This window comes from Bos javanicus, chromosome 2 (assembly GCF_032452875.1).
Source record: "Bos javanicus breed banteng chromosome 2, ARS-OSU_banteng_1.0, whole genome shotgun sequence".
Taxonomy (NCBI): Eukaryota; Metazoa; Chordata; class Mammalia; order Artiodactyla; family Bovidae; genus Bos; species Bos javanicus.
Genome location: NC_083869.1, coordinates 135,706,526 through 135,723,983, shown reverse-complemented (window position 1 = coordinate 135,723,983; position 17,458 = coordinate 135,706,526). Strand labels below are relative to the sequence as shown.

The following is a 17,458-nucleotide window of genomic DNA, read 5'->3' as shown; positions in this document are numbered from 1 at the left end:
ATAAATAATTTTAAGAAAAATGATTTCTGATTAAAAACACACTGAGTAAAAAAAGAAAAATCCTTGGTGAAAATAAAGTTATTAATTGTACTAAACCTTGACTCTTGAGTACTTTGCGCTTGATTACTCCATAAATATTCTTTTCTCTTGGCTGCACTGGAGATCTTACTTGCAGCACACCAGTGGTAGAGAACCCGCCTGCCACTGCAGGAGACATAAGAAACGTGGGTTCCATCCCTGGGTCTGGAAGACCCCCTGGAGGAGGGCATGGCAACCCACTCCAGTGTTCTTGCCTGGAGAACCCCATGGACAGAGGAGCCTGGCGGCTACAGTGCATCAGGCTGCGCAGAGTTGGACACGACTGAAGTGACAGCATGCACGCATGCAGGACGGCTAGTTGCAGCATTTGGGATCTTTTCAGTTGCAACACGTGCAGCATGCAAACTCTTAGTTTCTGCATGAGGGATCTAATTCCCCGACCAGGGGTCGAACCTGGGCTCCTGCATTAGGAGTGTAGAGTCGAAGTCACTGGACTGCCAGGAAGTCCCTCTATAAATATTCTTTTTTAAAAAATATTTATTTATTCGGTGGCAATAGGTCTTAGTTGCAGCATGTGGGATTGACCAAGGATGGAACCCAAGCCCCTTGCATTGGAAACAAGGCATCTTAGCCACTGGACCAGCAGGGAAGTCCCTGTAAGTGCTCTTTAGAAGCCCTGCTGCTGCATACTATGACTGTCTTGAGGAAAAGCGCGTGTGCCACTGAGTTGTGGGCTACACTGGTCATTGTTTTTTCTTTTGAAGGAGTTCAGAACCTGCCACCCCCACAATATGCCACTTTGGGATGTTGGTTATTTTGGTTTTGTGGGTGTTTTTTGTTTTGTTTTGGCTCTGTCACAAGGCTTGAAGGATCTTAGTTCCCTAACAAGGTCTCGAACCCAGGCCAGTACAGTGAAAACACCAAGTCCTAAGTACTGGACCCCCAGGGAACTCCATACTGCTTATTTTGAATTAAAGGCACTCGATAAACTGTAGATGCAAGAGGGGTACACTGACCTTCCTTTTTTTCCCTAAAAGCAGGATATAAATATGCCACGTGAGAGGTGCCTTCTCTATGGTAGGAGGAAGAAGCATTCTTATCACAAGAGATGAGGCTCAGAGGCCAAGAGAACTGTGTCCAGTTAAGCGGTGTTTTCCTTCAGCCTGCCCGTATGAGGTCCAGGGCACACAGGAGCCTAGTGGGCCACGTCCATCAGGTCGCAAGAGTTGGACATGGCTTAGCAACAACCATCGCCACCACGTCACTTAGGCACTCTTCTACAGCGACTACTCTTTGCTCAGCTGGTATACAGGCACTTAGGCCTGGGCACTTCTTTGGGTCTCCATTTTTCTTGTGAGCGTTCTTCTTCTTTTGTTCATGTAAATACATTTTATGCTTTTCTCCTGTCTTATGTCAGTCCCAGCTGAAAACCCTAATAGGACAGGGGAAAACTTCAGCTCCTATATGTTTTTAAGAAGGATGAGTTAGCATTGTCTGGGACACCCTCCTCTGGGGTGGGGTGGGGCGGGAAAGGAGGGCTGCCCCTGAGAGATCCTGGGTCCTGACTAAACTGGCCGAAGTTAGCATTTCCAACCACATCATTCCTACCTCCTCTATCCATGCGATTTCCCAGGCAATACTGGCGCATGTTGCCATTTCCTTCTCCAGGGCGTCTTCCCGACCCAGGGATCAAAGCCCAGGTCAGCAATTGCAGGTGGCCTCCTGCGTTGCTGGGGGACTCTTTACCAACTCCCTGGGGGAGCTACCAGGGAAGACTGGTCAAGAGAGGAAGGTAATAATTCCTTCTTGTCCCTTCCTTTCCAAATTCAGATCGGCAGGAAAAAAAAAAAAAACATTTGTAAGAATTAGTTATTTGGGATGAGACTCTTGCGAATTTGGTTTTGGGTACCCACTGGTCATTGATCCTTTCTGTCCCAGGCATGGCCTTCTCTGGTGGCTTAGACGGTAAAGAATCTGCCAGCAGTGCAGGAGACGTGAGTTCCATCCCTGGGTTGGGAAGAGCCCCTGGAGAAGGAGATGACAAGCCACGTCATCTCCTTTCCCATTTCTTCCCTGGCTTTAGCAGGCTTTAGTCCATAGGATCACCAGAGTCAGTCACAACTGAGCGACTGACACTCCCAGGGACAGCTATTGCTTTCCCTCTTTTCTCATTTTCTGTCCTGAGGTCTTAGCTGTCTGCCTGCCCGGGCATGCAAGTTGTCGGGCCGGTCTGTGTCTGTAGGTGGCCAGTTGTCAGGCTGGGAGCCCTGAGAATACACAGATGTCCTCACAGAAATGTGGGTCACATTCTGTTTATGGCTAGTATCCTAGGAACCATCGACAGTTCACGAGATGTGGAGGTTATTTAAGACTTTCTTTTAGCTGTCTTGGAGGTGACTCTGGATCTTGGGAGGGCTGTATGTTTTGCACCCTCTTTGAAGATGCCTCTTGCATTTGTGGTTAAGTCATAAAAAGCTCATTAGTTTTGGTTTTGAGTCACTTGAAACAGGTATGCCTTTGGTTTTACAAGAAAAAAACAAAAAAGTTTGATACTGCCAGTAAAATTCACTGTTTGTAGCAGCTGAAACATGATAAGATGTTGAAGTGATTTTTTTTAAGGGATTATATGCTTAGAAGTTGGCCTGATATTCAGAGGCTGTGTTTCCTAAGCTAAAATAAAACTATTGTACTCAGAGGAGAAAAAAAGAAAAAAAAATTCTGAAGCCTTTGTGGAATTATTTATTAAAATATTCCAAAGCCACACAGCTCTAAATCTACAACACAGGAGTCTTGCAATTTCCATCTGGAGACTGGAAGGAAAAGTCTTCTCCTTAACATAAAGAAACAAATCCAAGATAATGCACTGGATGGGTAAGTCACCCTTCTTGGTATCATTCAAGCAGCAATCCAATTCTCTGAGAATTAAAAACAACTGTCCTTGTCTTGTAAAGTAACTCTTTAAAAAAACACCAGTGTGCCTCTAGGAGTAATTCAAAACCAGTCTTACCAGTCCCAAAACCTCCTTATTGTCTCAAGGCACTTTCAGATACTGTAAAATATCAGGACATTGGAAACAGAACAAAATTATCATGCACTTAAGAGGGCCATGTGGCACCAAAAGTCTTAAAGCACTTCTCCACAAATATTAGTAAAAAGCTTTAGCCTTCTGGGCAACTGACTTTAACTTGTTCCATCTGCCAGAAATATAATTTGGATCCAACTATTTTTTTTTATAGCCTAGTAAACTTCATATTATTGTACCTACCTCATAACTAAGGCTTTAAATGAAAGCCTTAAGACCTGTCTTGGCACCTGTCTGTATGTTTACATATGCATATGTATATATTGTTGCTGTTCAGTCGCTCAGTCATGCTGACTCTTTGCGACCCCATGTATATACACATATATATATAATATGTATGTAATGTTTTTCTACTCCAGACAGTATTCCTAAAAATTAACTTGTAAGAGAGCTGTATTTAATTGGCTTAAGGAAAGAAAAAAAAAAACCTCTCTAAAGCTGAGACTAGTCAAACAAGCATATCTTATCTCTACCAGATGTTTACCATTATAATGGTATGAATTCAACCCAAGAACAAAATGTACAATTAAAGTGCATTGCTTGATGTGTGTCAACCATGACGGTAAATTTAAAGAAAAAGGAAGAGAGCGATATGTTGAAGTTCCTGTGTTCTTTGCCATAGAACATCCGCCACTAGACCACTCAGGTATGACCGAAATCAAATCCCTTACAATTATACAGTGTAAGTGACAAGTAGATTCAAGGGATTAGATCTGATAGAGTGCCTGAGAGCTATGGATGGAGGTTCTGAGGTTCTTGACATTGTACAGGAGGCAGTGAACAAGACGAACCCCAAGAAAAAGAAATGCAAAAAGGCAAAATGGTTGTCTGACCAGGCCTTACAAAGAGCTGAAAAAAGAAGATAAGCTAAAGACAAATGAGAAAAGGAAATACCCATTTGAATGCAGAGTTCCAAAGAATACCACGGAACCATAAGAAAGCCTTCCTCAGCGATCAATGCAAAGAAATAGAAGAAAACAATAGAATGGGAAAGACTAGAGATCTCATCAAGAAAATTAGAGATACCAAGGGAACATTTCATGCAAAGACGGGCACAATAAAGGACAGAAATGGTATGGACCTAACAGAAGCAGAAGATATTAAGGAAGTGGCGAGAATACACAGAAGAACTATAAAAAAAGATCTTCATGACCCAGATAACCACGATGGTGTGATCACTCACCTAGAGCCAGACATCATGGAATGTGAAGTCAAGTGGGCCTTAGGAAGCATCACTATGAACAAAGCTAGTGGAGGTGATGGAATTCCAGTGGAGCTATTTCAAATCCTAAAAGATGATGCTGTTAAAGTGCTGCATTCAGTATGCCAGCAAATTTGGAAAACTCAGCAGTGGCCACAGGACTGGAAAAGTCACTTTTCATTCCAATCCCAAAGAAACGCAATACCAAAGAATGTTCAAACTACCGCACGATTGCACTCATCTCACACACTAGTAAAGTAGTGCTCAAAATTCTCCAAGCCAGGCTTCAGCAATACTTGAACTGTGAACTTCCTGATGTTCAAGCTGGTTTTAGAAAAGGCAGAGGAACCAGAGATCAAATTGCCAACATCCGCTGAATCATCGAAAAAGCAAGAGAGTTCCAGAAAAACATCTATTTCTGCTGTATTGACTATGCCGAAGCCTTTGACTGTGTGGATCACAATAAACTGTGGAAAATTCTGAAAGAGATGGGAATACCAGACCACCTGATCTGCCTCTTGAGAAATTTGTATGCAGGTCAGGAAGCAACAGTTAGAACTGGACATGGAACAACAGACTGGTTCCAAATAGGAAAAGGAGTTCGTCAAGGCTGTATATTGTCACCCTGCTTATTGAACTTATATGCAGAGTACATCGTGAGAAACGCTGGACTGGAAGAAACACAAGCTGGAATCAAGATTGCCGGGAGAAATATCAATAACCCCAGATATGCAGATGACACCACCCTTATGGCAGAAAGTGAAGAGGAACTCAAAAGCCTCTTGATGAAAGTGAAAGTGGAGACTGAAAAGGTTGGCTTAAAGCTCAACATTCAGAAAACGAAGATCATGGCATCCGGTCCCATCACTTCATGGGAGATAGATGGGGAAACAGTGGAAACAGTGTCAGACTATTTTTCTGAGCTCCAAAATCACTACAGATGGTGACTGCAGCCATGAAATTAAAAGACGCTTACTCCTTGGAAGGAAAGTTATGACCAACCTAGATAGCATATTCAAAAGCAGAGACATCACTTTGCCAACAAAGGTCCGTCTAGTAAAGGCTACGGCTTTTCCTGTGGTCATGTATGGATGTGAGAGTTGGACTTCGGCTGAGCACCGAAGAATTGATGCTTTTGAACTGTGGTGTTGGAGAAGACTCTTGAGAGTCCCTTGGACTGCAAGGAGATCCAACCAGTCCATTCTGAAGGAGATCAGCCCTGGGATTTCTTTGGAAAGAATGATGCTAAAGCTGAAACTCCAGTACTTTGGCCACCTCATGCGAAGAGTTGACTCATTGGAAAAGACTCTGATGCTGGGAGGGATTGGGGGCAGGAGGAGAAGGGGACGACAGAGGATGAGATGGCTGGATGGCATCACTGACTCGATGGACGTGAGTCTGGGTGAACTCTGGGAGCTGGTGATGGACAGGGAGGCCTGGCGTGCTGCGATTCATGGGGTCGCAAAGAGTCGGACACGAGTGAGCGACTGATCTGATCTGATGCAGAGTACATCATGAGAAACACTGGGCTGGATGAAGCACAAGCTGGAATCAAGATTGCTGGGAGAGATATCAATAACCTCAGATATGCAGATTAACACCACCCTTATGGCAGAAAGTGAAGAAAAAGAGCCTCGTGATGAAAGTGAAAGAGGATAGTGAAAAAGTTGGCTTAAAACTCAACATTCAGAAAACTAAGATCATGGCAAACAGACGGGGAAACAGTGGAAACAGTGAGACTTTATTTTCTTGGGCTCCAAAATAACTGCAGGTGGTGACTATAGCCATGAAATTAAAAGACACTTGCTCCTTCAAAGAAAAGCTATGACCAACCTAGACAGCATATTAAAAAGCAGAGACATCACTTTGCCGACAAAGGTCCATCTAGTCAAAGGTATGGTTTTTCCATTAGTCTTGTATGGATGTGAGAGTTGGACTATAAAGAAAGCTGAGCACCAAAGAATTGATGCTTCTGAACTGTGGTGTTGGAGAAGACTCTTGAGAGTCCCATGGACTGCAAGATCCAACCAGTCAATCCTAAAGTAAATCAACCCTGAATATTCATTGGAAGGACTGAAGCTGAAGCTGAAGCTGCACTACTTTGGCCACCTGATGCGAAGAGCTGACTCACAAAGCTTGGAAAGATTGAAGGCGGGAGGAGAAGAGGGCAACAGAGGATGAGATGTTTGGATGGCATTACGGACTCGATGGACGTGAATTTGAGTGAGCTCTGGGAGTTGGTAATGAACAGGGAAGCCTGAGTGCTGCAGTCCTGGGGTGGCAAAGAGTCGGACAACTAAACTGAACTGAGTGTTCTTTGCTTCTGTGATTTCTGTTTATAAATATATATACACTTCTGTCTTTTGGCTGTGCTGCACAGCATACAGGATGTTTTGCTGACCGTGGATCGAACCTGGGCTTCCACAGCAAAAGAGCCCAATCCTAGCACCTAATATATATGCATTATATATGATGATATATAGTCCCAATAATTATATATAATATACATTTATAAAATATAATATATATATATGAACCACTTTGCTGAAACTAACACATTATAAATCAACTACACTTCAATAACAAAACGAATCAATTTTAAAATAATTTAGCCATGCTTAATGAGACTAGACTTGTTTCACAAACAAATTAGTCTTACTTTGATTTTCTTTGAAAAAATGGGCATGATTGTGGAGAGAGACATTCTATGTTTCAACAAAAGCTGTCACACCCTTGTTGGTCGCAGGACAGTTCACTCACTTTGAGCCTTCTGTCCTCTGTATAAACTGCCTCCTGCCACTCTGTGTGCCTGTAAGGTCGTCTTCCTCCCACCCTCCTGAACTGGCACCACTAAAAACTAGGACTGCCCTTTCCCCCCGTGCCCTGCAAGATAAAGCAACTTAACATAAACTTCAAAAGAAAAAACTCACAACAGATTATGTATAAAAACCTGAATGCCTGCTGCCGTTAGTTCACCGGAACACCTGATGCCATCACCAAAGACATTTGAACTGCAAGCCAGAAAATTCCTGAGAGCCCCCAGACAGCCTCCTTTTTTTTGGCTGAGCCTCAGGACTCGAAGGATCCCAGTTCCCACAACCAGGGATTGAACTCGTGCCCCCTGCAGTGGAGTACAGAGTCTCAGCCACTGGACTGCCAGGGAAGTCCCTCAGTCCACCTAAAGATGCTTTGAGCCTGACACTTAAGAATCCTTGAAATTAACTGCCCTCTGGACTCAAAAACTGAGTTCACAATTTGTTCCCGTTAACCTCTGTTTCTCTTTTGTTTTCAAAGAAATGTTCCCCATTAAATGCTTGCTCCAAAAAATTAAAAAAAAAAAAAATCTCCATGATATGTGGCTTAAATAAAAAGACTATGAAAATACTTTTTCCAATTACATATTTGTGTGACGACTGATTTCTTCATATTCTTCAACTGAAAAAACAGATTGCAACAGATTGAATGCAGAAGCAGATAAGAAAATCCAGCCAAGTTCTTTTATTCCAGATGCTGAAGAGACTCTCGATACTGTAAAGCAATGACATTCTTCTCATTAACTTTTTTGTTTGTTTTGGAAAGTATTGTTATTTTTTTTATTTAAAATGTTTTGGATTAACATGTAATTGGGTTCAGTTCAGTTGCTCAGTCGTGTCTGACTCTTTGCGACCCCATGAACCGCAACATGCCAGGCCTTCCTGTCCATCACCAACTCCTGGAGTTCACTCAAACTCACGTCCATTGTGTCAGTGATGGCATCCAACCATCTCATCCTCTGTCGTCCCCTTCTCCTTCTGCCCTCAATCTTTCCCAGCATCAGGGTCTTTTCCAATGAGTCAGCTCTTCGCATCAGGTTGCCAAAGTATTTCAGTTTCAGCGTCAACATCAGCCCTTCCAATGAACACCCAGGACTGATCTCCTTCAGGATGAACTGGCTGGATCTCCTTGCAGTCCAAGAGACTGTCAAGAGACTTCTCCAACACCACAGTTCAAAAGCATCAATTCTTCGGCGCTCAGCTTTCTTCACAGTCCAACTCTCACATCCATACATGACTAATGGAAAAATCATAGCCTTGATTAGACGGACCTTTGTTGACAAAGTAATGTCTCTGCTTTTCAATATGCTATCTAGGTTGGTCGTAACTTTCCTTCCAAGGAGTAAGTGTCTTTTAATTTTAGAGCTGCAATCACCATCTGCAGTGATTTTGCAGCCCCAAAAAATAAAGTCAGCCACTGTTTCCACTGTTTCCCCATCTATCTCCCATGAAGTGATGGGACCAGATGCCGTGATCTTAGTTTTCTGAATGTTGAGTTTTAAGCCAACTTTTTCACTCTCCTCTTTCACTTTCATCAAGAGGCCTTTTAGTTCTTTCTCACTTTCTGCCATAAGGGTGGTGTCATCTGCATATCTGAGGTTACTGATATTTCTCCCAGCAATCTTGATTCCAGCTTGTGTTTCTTCCAGTCCAGTGTTTCTCATGATGTACTATGCACAGAAGTTAAATAAGCAGGGTGACAATATACAGCCTTGACGTACACCTTTTCCTATTTGTAACCAGTCTGTTCCATGTCCAGTTCTAACTGTTGCTTCCTGACCTGCATACAAATTTCTCAAGAGGCAAGTCAGGTGGTCTGGTATTCCCATCTCTTTCAGAATTTTCCACAGTTTATTGTGATCTTCATAGTCAAAGGCTTTGGCATAGTCAATAAAGCAGAAATAGATGTTTTTCTGGAACTCTCTTGCTTTTTTGATGATCCAGCAGATATTGGCAATTTGATCTCTGGTTCCTCTGCCTTTTCTAAAACCAGCTTGAACATCAGGAAGTTCACAGTTCACATATTGCTGAAGCCTGGCTTGGAGAATTTTGAGCATTACTTTACTAGTGTGTGAGATGAGTACAATTATGTGGTAGTCTGAGCATTCTTTGGCATTGCCTTTCTTTGGGATTGGAATGACAACTGACCTTTTCCAGTCCTGTGGCCACTGCTGAGTTTTCCAAATTTGCTGGCATATTGAGTGCAGCACTTTCACAGCATTATCTTTCAGGATTTGAAATAGCTCCACTGCAATTCCATCACCTCCACTAGCTTTGTTCATAGTGATGCTTCCTAAGGCCCACTTGACTTCACATTCCAGGATGTCTGGCTCTAGGTGAGTGATCACACCATCGTGGTTATCTGGGTCATGAAGATCTTTTTTGTATAGTTCTTCTGTGTATTTTTGCCACCTCTTCTTAATATCTTCTGCTTCTGTTAGGTCCATACCATTTCTGTCCTTTATCGAGCCCATCTTTGCATGAAATGTTCCTAATTTTCTTGAGGAGACCTCTAGTCCTTCCCACTCTGTTGTCTCCTCTATTTCTCTGCACTGATCACTGAGGAAGGCTGTCTTGTCTCTCCTTGCTGTTCTTTGGGAGTCTGCACTCAGATGGGTGTATCCTTCCTTTTCTCCTTTCCTTTTCGCTTCTCTTCTTTTCACAGCTATTTGCAAGGACTCCTCAAACAGCCATTTTGCCTTTGCATTTCTTTTTCTTGGGGATGGTCTTGATCCCTGTCTTCTGTAGAATATCACAGAGCCCTAGCTTATCTTTGTTAAATAAATAGATATTTATTTTTTAGATCTCTCAGTCTTAAATTCAAGTATAAAAAAATAATAACAGACTTTCTAGATCAAAAAGTTTCAAAACTACAGCTCTGAAGAAACTCTCTCTCAGGTGTCCCAGGAAACAGATACAGAACAGTCACGCTGTTTCTACTATGGCTAGGAACTGAATGTAGACCTAACGTCCACTCACTGATCAAATAGGTTCTATTGTGATGTCGTCATGGTTCCCAGGCTGCTCAGTGGGTATAAAGAATCCACCTGCAGTACATGGGTTTGATCTCGGGGTTGGGAAAATCTCCTGGAGGAGGGCATGGCACCCCACTCCAGTATTCTTGCCTGGAGAATCCCAGGGGCAGAGGAGCAGGCAGCTACAGTCCATACGGTCACAGGGAGCTGGACACAGCTGAAGCCACTGAGCACACACGCACGCACAGTCAGGCTGCGCTGCAGCCACGGAGCTGGCACGCTGCAACAGAAGCTCCCACATGCGGCAGCTAAGAGCTGACACAGCCAAATAGATACATAAAATTTTTTTTAAATGTTAAAGTTTGGGGGGAAACGCATTATGCTGAGTGAAGGAAGCTGGACACTAAAGACTGTACTCTGTATGTTTCCATTTATATGAAGTTATAAGACAGACAAAACCAATCTGTGATGGAAAGAAATTAAAAGAAGTGTAGTTTCAGGGACCAGCTGGGAAGGGTCATGAGGGCACTTTCTGGAATGATAGTAAAATTTTGTATAACTTGACAGGGGCTCAGGTTGCTGGGGTGTGGGAATTTGTTGAGACTCACTAAATGATACACATAAGATCTGTGCATTTCACCGAATGTACATTATATGAATCTCAAAAGATATGGGTGGGGAAGCTCTATACAAATATTGATCATTAGCTGATGATAGGTATTGGGTTGGCCAAAAAGTATATTCAAGTTTTTCTGTAAGATGTTATGAAAAACCCAAACAAACGTTTTGCCCAGCCCAAAATACTGACGTATTTAGAGGGAAATGACTATAATTTACTATAAAATGAAATAAAAAACAAGACAGACTGGAGAATAGAGGGATGGATAGGTAAAAGAAGGGCAAAATAGCAACAGTTGAATCTAGGTGGGCATCTAACTGTTCACTGTACAGTTCTTTTAACTTTGCCACACGCTTGAAACTTTCAATGAATGACATGGGAAAAATAAGCAGTGAGATTTTAAAACAAAAGCAAATGAATAAGCGTTGGTTCTTGTTACAAGAGAAAGTACTCTGTGGTTAGGGTAGGGCACTCAGGGGCTTCAAGATGATTGGAAATTACCTATTTTTAAGCTGAAGAAATGGATACATGGGAATTTGTTTTATTGCTTTTTAAATTATTCATTTGCCATCTTCAGGTTGTATATGTTTAGTGATTTAGAGATGCTGGGAAAGACAGATCTCTTGTCTCTGGGGTTTGCTAAGTTGGTGTTGCTGAAACACATGTAATCATTCCACCTCTTCTGGCCTCTGCGGAAAAGGGCTGGTCTGTGGTAGGAAAAAAATTATCCAATCTTCTCAACAACAGAGACAAGCCTCTGTGCGCTGCAAGAGCGACCCTTTGCTTCTAGCCATCAAGTGTTCATGTCATTTTTTGTACACAGCCATCTCTTTCTTAGATGAGAAGGACCACCCACCAGCCCACTCTGGAAATGCGGGGAGGCTTCCATCTCTTGTTGTCCAGCCCAAACAGGCTCTGCCCCATTTTCTTTCTGGGACTGCTATATGCGCACTGCGAGAAGGCACTCCTCTTGCTGCTGAGGTTGAAAAACAAGGAGGGTAATGAGCAAGGGCTGCCAGTTGCCATCCTTCTCACTGTGGGAAGAGCCTAGCTGAACTTGAAGCCAATGCAGAGATGAGCAGGAGAGAGAAAGCCTGAATGGTATCAGCTGGTCTCCTGGATCCAGCCATTCCTGAAGCCCTGAGCAGTGATGTGAGCCGATACATTCCCCTTTTGCATAAGCCAGTTTTATGTATGTTTCACTTGCAACTAAGAGTCCTAACTATCCAAAATCCTCCACTGCCAAAAGGCTAGGTGCAATTTCTGTGCCTACAACCCTCCACCCACAACCAAAAGACCTACTCACCTGGTGATCTCTTCTAAGGCTCCTTCCGGTAAGGCCAGCATCTCCACCAGCAGGGACAGGATCTCAAAGAACAGAGTGTCGGGGTTTGGAGGAGCCATGTCCATCAGGGCATTCTGTTCTGGGGACATGGGATGGTAGCTGCCATTACCATTTGACACCCTGGCATGCCCAAGCCCCCCACTAGCCACCTGCCCCCCCATCCCAGCTCTGAGTGCCCTGGGCTCACCCCTGCTCACCCACAGAGCAGAAGAAGCGCCTGGTGTCTGTCATCACAGTCAAGAAGTCTTTGAAGTTCACGTGACCATCTCCTGTGGGGGCCAGAAGAACACAGAGTGGACAGGGGCCTTCCAGAGCAGGCTCGGACACTGCAACCCAGGCACGGCTGTTAGCATTTACTTGTTGGAGTTGATTATAAAAGTAACACACAGTTGATGTAGAAAGTGTGGGACACTTAGAGAAGTAGAAGGAAAAAAAATAAAATCTCCTGGGTTAGAGGCTCCCAGAAGGTTCTAGAAACAACAGTCTGGGTTCATGTCACTCACTATCTCTGTGACCCTGCCAAAGTCTCAGCCCCACTAAGCCTTAGTTTTCTCATCTAACAGGGTGAGGATAACCACAACGCCTTTCTCAAGGGAGAGAAATGGAGGCAATGCACTTAGAATAGGGCCATGCACACAAACACGTGCTCAACAGATGTCGGCAACTCTTATTACAGTGTGTTAGTCTTGCATGAGCACATATCTTTGCCTACAGTGTTCCCACTGTGGCCTTCAAAGTCCTGCTAGGCCTGCCTGTCAGCTGTCTGCAGCCTCACCAGGTACCAAGCTCCCGCAAGCACTAACCTGCTCCCACCGGGGGCCCCTCCTCCCCCACTCCGGGCCTTTGTACGCACCGCGTTCTCATCTCAGAATTCTCTCCAGCACACGCTAACTCTGTGTTTATTTGTTTTTGTTTCTTGTGGCCATGCGATGCAGCTTGCAGAATCTTAGTTCTGCAACTACAGACTGAACTGCGGCCCCAGAAGTAAAAGTGCCAAGTCCTCACCACTGGACCACCAGGGAATTCCCTCCAGCTCTTTCCCTTAATGCTTCCTTTGACCACCACTTCCTGAGGGAAGTCAGACCAGTATAGGTCAGATTCCCAATTGAACATTCTCATAAAACACCTGTACTTCAACCACACGCTCACGAGACCTGGGGCTTCACGGGAGCTCTGGTGGGCGGGCGCTGGGTGCTTCATTCTGTACTGTGTCCTCAGGACTTAAAACAAAGAGGCGCTTGGGAAATGCTCTCTCAACTTTGTTATTACTGTTCAGTCACTGTGTCCAGCTCTTTGCACCCCCATGGACTGTAGCACATGAGTCTCCCTTATCCTTCACTATATCCTGAAATTTACTCAAATTTAGGTCCATTTGAGTCAGTAATGCCATCCAACCATCTCATCCTCTGTCGTCCCTTTCTCGTGCCTTCAATCTTTCCCAGCATCAGGGTCTTTCTCAATAAGCCAGCTCTTCACATTAGGTGGCCAAAGTACTGAAGCTTCAGCTTCAGCATCAGTCCTTCCAGTGAATATTCAGGCTTGATTTCCTTTAGGATGGACAGGTTTGACCTCACTGTAGTCCAAGGGACTCTTGAGTCTTCTCCAGCACCACAATTTGAAAGCGTCAGTTCTCTGGCACTCAGTTTTCTTTATAGTTCAACTCTCACATTCATACATAACTACTGGAAAAACCATAGCTTTGACTATACGGACATCTGTTGGCAAAGTGATGTCTCTGCTTTTTAATACGCTGTCTGGGTTTGTCATAGCTTTCCTTCTTTTAAAGGAGCAAGCGTCTTTTAATTTCGTGGCTGCAGTCACTGTCCACAGTGATTTTGGAGCCCAAGAAAATAAAATCTGTCACTGCTTTCCACTTTTCCCTCTTCTATTTGTCATGAAGCAATGGGACCAGATGCCAGTTCTCTCAGCTGCTTGACAAATTAATGAATGGTCTCTAATCCTTAAAGTCATCCTTGGGGTGGGGGGTGTGGACGAGCGGCAGGCGCTAATACTCTAATCCCCCTCATAGATGAGGCCTGAGGCACAGACAAAAACAGGCTGTTGTGTGGGATCACCCAAGGGCCAAGCTGAGGCCAATGCCTAGCCTAGCTTGAGTGAGGACTCGCCCTTAAGACAGTGCTGGAGGAAGCAGGGCTGCCACTCAGGGGTCAGGAGCCCAGGCCCCCAGCGCTCTGCTGTGTTCCCTGCATCTAGTCAACCAAACCACGATGGGACAATGCTCTTCATTCTGTGCCCTAAGCCCTGTGTGCAAGGTATTTCTGCCAGCAGGAATGACCTTCTTCTCATCCTGCCTAACTCCTGCTTGCTCTTTCACCATTTGGCTCAGGCATCACCTCTTCCAGGAAGCCTTCATCCCTCATCCCTTATCCAAGCCACTGTGAGCACTGCTGCCTTTAGCAACTCTTCCTTCTGTGTCATTGGCTGTGCGAGCATCTTGAGGGCAGATCTCAGAGGTCTATGCCTCTATGCCAGTGCCCAGCACAGGAATGGGCACACGCAGGCAGCTAAAGAACACTTAGAGGATGGACGAGACCAGCGGTCAGCGTCTCCTGCGTGCAGCCTGTGTGCCACGTGCAGTGCTCCGGCTTTGCCTGGGTTACCTCATTCAATCTTCTCAGCAGCTCAGTGAGACGGGTAACTGCTGTGAGCCCCATTTTACAGGCGGGGAAACTGAGATGCGATGAACTTCAGTGACCCTAACCCTAACCCTAGCCCCAGGCCATACAGCCAGTAAAACGAGTGGCCAGGTCACAAGGAATGTCCGACGGAGCACACATAATGTCCTGGAGGAGTGATCTCAGAGATGACCTACATCTTAGGGTCGGGAACTAGGTCTTGGTCATCTCTGGGTCCCCAGAGCCTGGCACTGCATAGGTCCTCAGGAATCACTAACTTTGGGAGCCAGAACCAGCTGTATTATTTGCATTTGCCCAGAGCAAAATGAAAATGCAGCACTTCCCTCGTGGTCCAGTGGTTAAGAACCCACCTTCTAATGCAGGAGCCTCAGGTTCCATCCCTGGTCAGAGACCTAGGATCCCACATGTGGCAGGGTGACTAAGTCCACCGCTCCACAAGAGAAGCCCAGAAGCACTGCGACTAAAGTCTGAGTGATGCAATGAGGGTCCAGTGCAACCAAAAAAAAAAAAAAGAAAGAAATGCAGAACAGGGCCCCTCGTTCAAAAATTATCAAGAATTTCTAGACCGCAACAGCAAAACGGTGAACCAAAGTCAGGATCCTGTCACCGAGCCCCATGTGACTGCACAGGTCTCATGCTGCGGGTGAGCCTGATCCCGCCAGGGCTCAGGATGAAGCAACCCCAACCCCCCGCCCCCGCACTCACCGTCGATGTCAGCGCTCCTCAGGGCACCCTCCACCTGGGCCGTTGTCAGGGAGATGCCCACAAGCAGCAGGATGTTCTCCAGGCTCTGCGCGTCCACCTCACCATGACCGTTGAAGATCTCAAAGTAGCTGCGGAAGGCTGGGGTGGGCGGCGGGGTGGGGAGGGGCGTGGTCACTTCCTGTCTCTAACATGCATCCCATCCGCTCCACGCACCCCTGGGCGAGCCTCCTCTATCTCATGGCTGGGTGGAGAGACGAGTGAAACGCGGAGGAGCAGGCTCCGTAGACGCACCTCTAGTACAAGGTCAGGCCAAGGATGCAGCGGGCTGCCTTCACCGGCACCAGGAGCATGCCCACTCAGGGCACCGCTGCAGTGTGCCAGGAACTATGCCAAGTTCTTCACAGCCAGGTTCTCATGTAATTCTTACAACAGACTCTTAAGAGTAGAATGCTTATTTCCTTGTACGGATGGGGAAACTGAGGCTCAGAGGTTAGAGCACCAGACAGATCTTTTTGACTCTGAGTCTGTGCCTTGGCTTTGGGGCTCTGCAGTTACATATCTAAGCTGAAGCTCCAACACTTGGGCCACCTGATGCAAAGAGCCAACTCATTGGAAATGACCCTGATGCGGGAAACATTGAAGGCAAAAGAAGAGGGTGGCGGCTGATGAGATGGTTAGATGGCATCACCAATTCAATGGACATGAATCTGAGCAAACCTTGGGAGATACTGAAGGACAGGGAAGACTGGCAGGCTGCACTCCACAAGGTCACAAAGAGTTGGACACAGCTTAGCGACTGGGCAATAACGGTTACTTATCTGGATGGACATAGCCTCTAAGATGGGCTTCCCTGGTGGCTCAGATGGTAAAGAATCCACTGGCAATGTGGGAAATCTGGGTTTTATCCCTGGGTTGGGAAGATCCCCTGAAGGAGGGCATGGCAACCCACTCCAGTATCCTTGCTTGGAGGATCGCCATGGATAGAGGAGCCAGGCGGGCTACAGTCCATGGAGTCACAGAGTCAGACAGGACTGAGCAACGAAGCGCAGCCTCTGAGATAACTGTCTGGACCAGAGCAGAGGGCCCAGGAGGTTGTGTCTCAGTCGCAGGACTCTCTCGAGTGCCAGAGCTGCATCAACTGATAGAAGAGTTACGTCCTGGTCCTAACAAGGGCGGCACCGGTTTCACAGCTCACGGCACAGTCCAGGTTAGAATCAACAGGCCTGCTGACGAGACTAGCTCCGCCATCTGCTGAGAATCAGGGTCGCTGTTACACACGCTGCATCATGCTCACTGCCTACATTCATATATTGAAGCCTTGACACCTGCACTGCCCATCCCCACTTGTCTTAGAATGTGACTGTATCTGGAAATAATGCCTTTAAAAGGGTGATTATGTTAAAATGAGCCCCTTAATCCAGCCTAAGGGGTGTCCTTAAGAGAAGAGGAAATTTGGACAGGGATGCACACACACAGAGGAAAGGCAGGACCCAGGAGAAGGCAGCCAGCTGCAAGCCAGGAGGGAGGCTCCAGGAGAAACCAACCAACAAAGAGAAGAGGAAGAAACCAAATGTACCAACACCCCAGTCTGGGACTTCTAGACTCCAGAACTACAGGAAAGTAAATTTTAAGCCACCCAGTTGATGGTACTTCCTTATGTCAGCCTAAGCACACTAATATGGTTGCGGTGGGCAAGCCATGGCACTTCTCTGACCCCCAATTTTCTTATCTATAAGGTGGGCAGATAGTGTTGAACATGGAACAATAGACTGGTTCAGAATTGGGAAAGGAGTATGTCAAGGCTGTTGTAAGAGTTACATGAGAACCTGGCTGTGAAGGACTTAGCATACTGCCTGGCACACGGCAGGGGTGCCCTGAATTGGTGGTATTCCTGGTGCAAGGTGAAGGTGTGTATTGTCACCCTGTTTATTAAATTTGCAGGCAGAGTACATCATGCAAAATGCTGGGCTGGATGAATCACAAGCTGGAATCAAGATTGCTGGGAGAAATATTAACAACCTC

At 45.5% G+C, this 17,458-nt stretch overlaps 1 protein-coding gene across 3 annotated transcripts in view; it reads right to left on the bottom strand.

The window, feature by feature from the left end:
• Positions 1 to 17,458, bottom strand: part of SPATA21 (spermatogenesis associated 21) — a 41,860-nt gene that overhangs the window by 7,282 nt on the left and 17,120 nt on the right. For all 3 annotated transcript variants that reach the window (XM_061395625.1, XM_061395626.1, XM_061395627.1), the window contains 3 exons: positions 15,437 to 15,574; positions 12,272 to 12,343; positions 12,036 to 12,153 (listed from right to left, as the gene is read on the bottom strand). In XM_061395625.1, the coding sequence (XP_061251609.1) occupies positions 12,036 to 12,153; positions 12,272 to 12,343; positions 15,437 to 15,574 (328 nt within the window). The remainder of the gene's footprint in view (positions 1 to 12,035; positions 12,154 to 12,271; positions 12,344 to 15,436; positions 15,575 to 17,458) is intronic.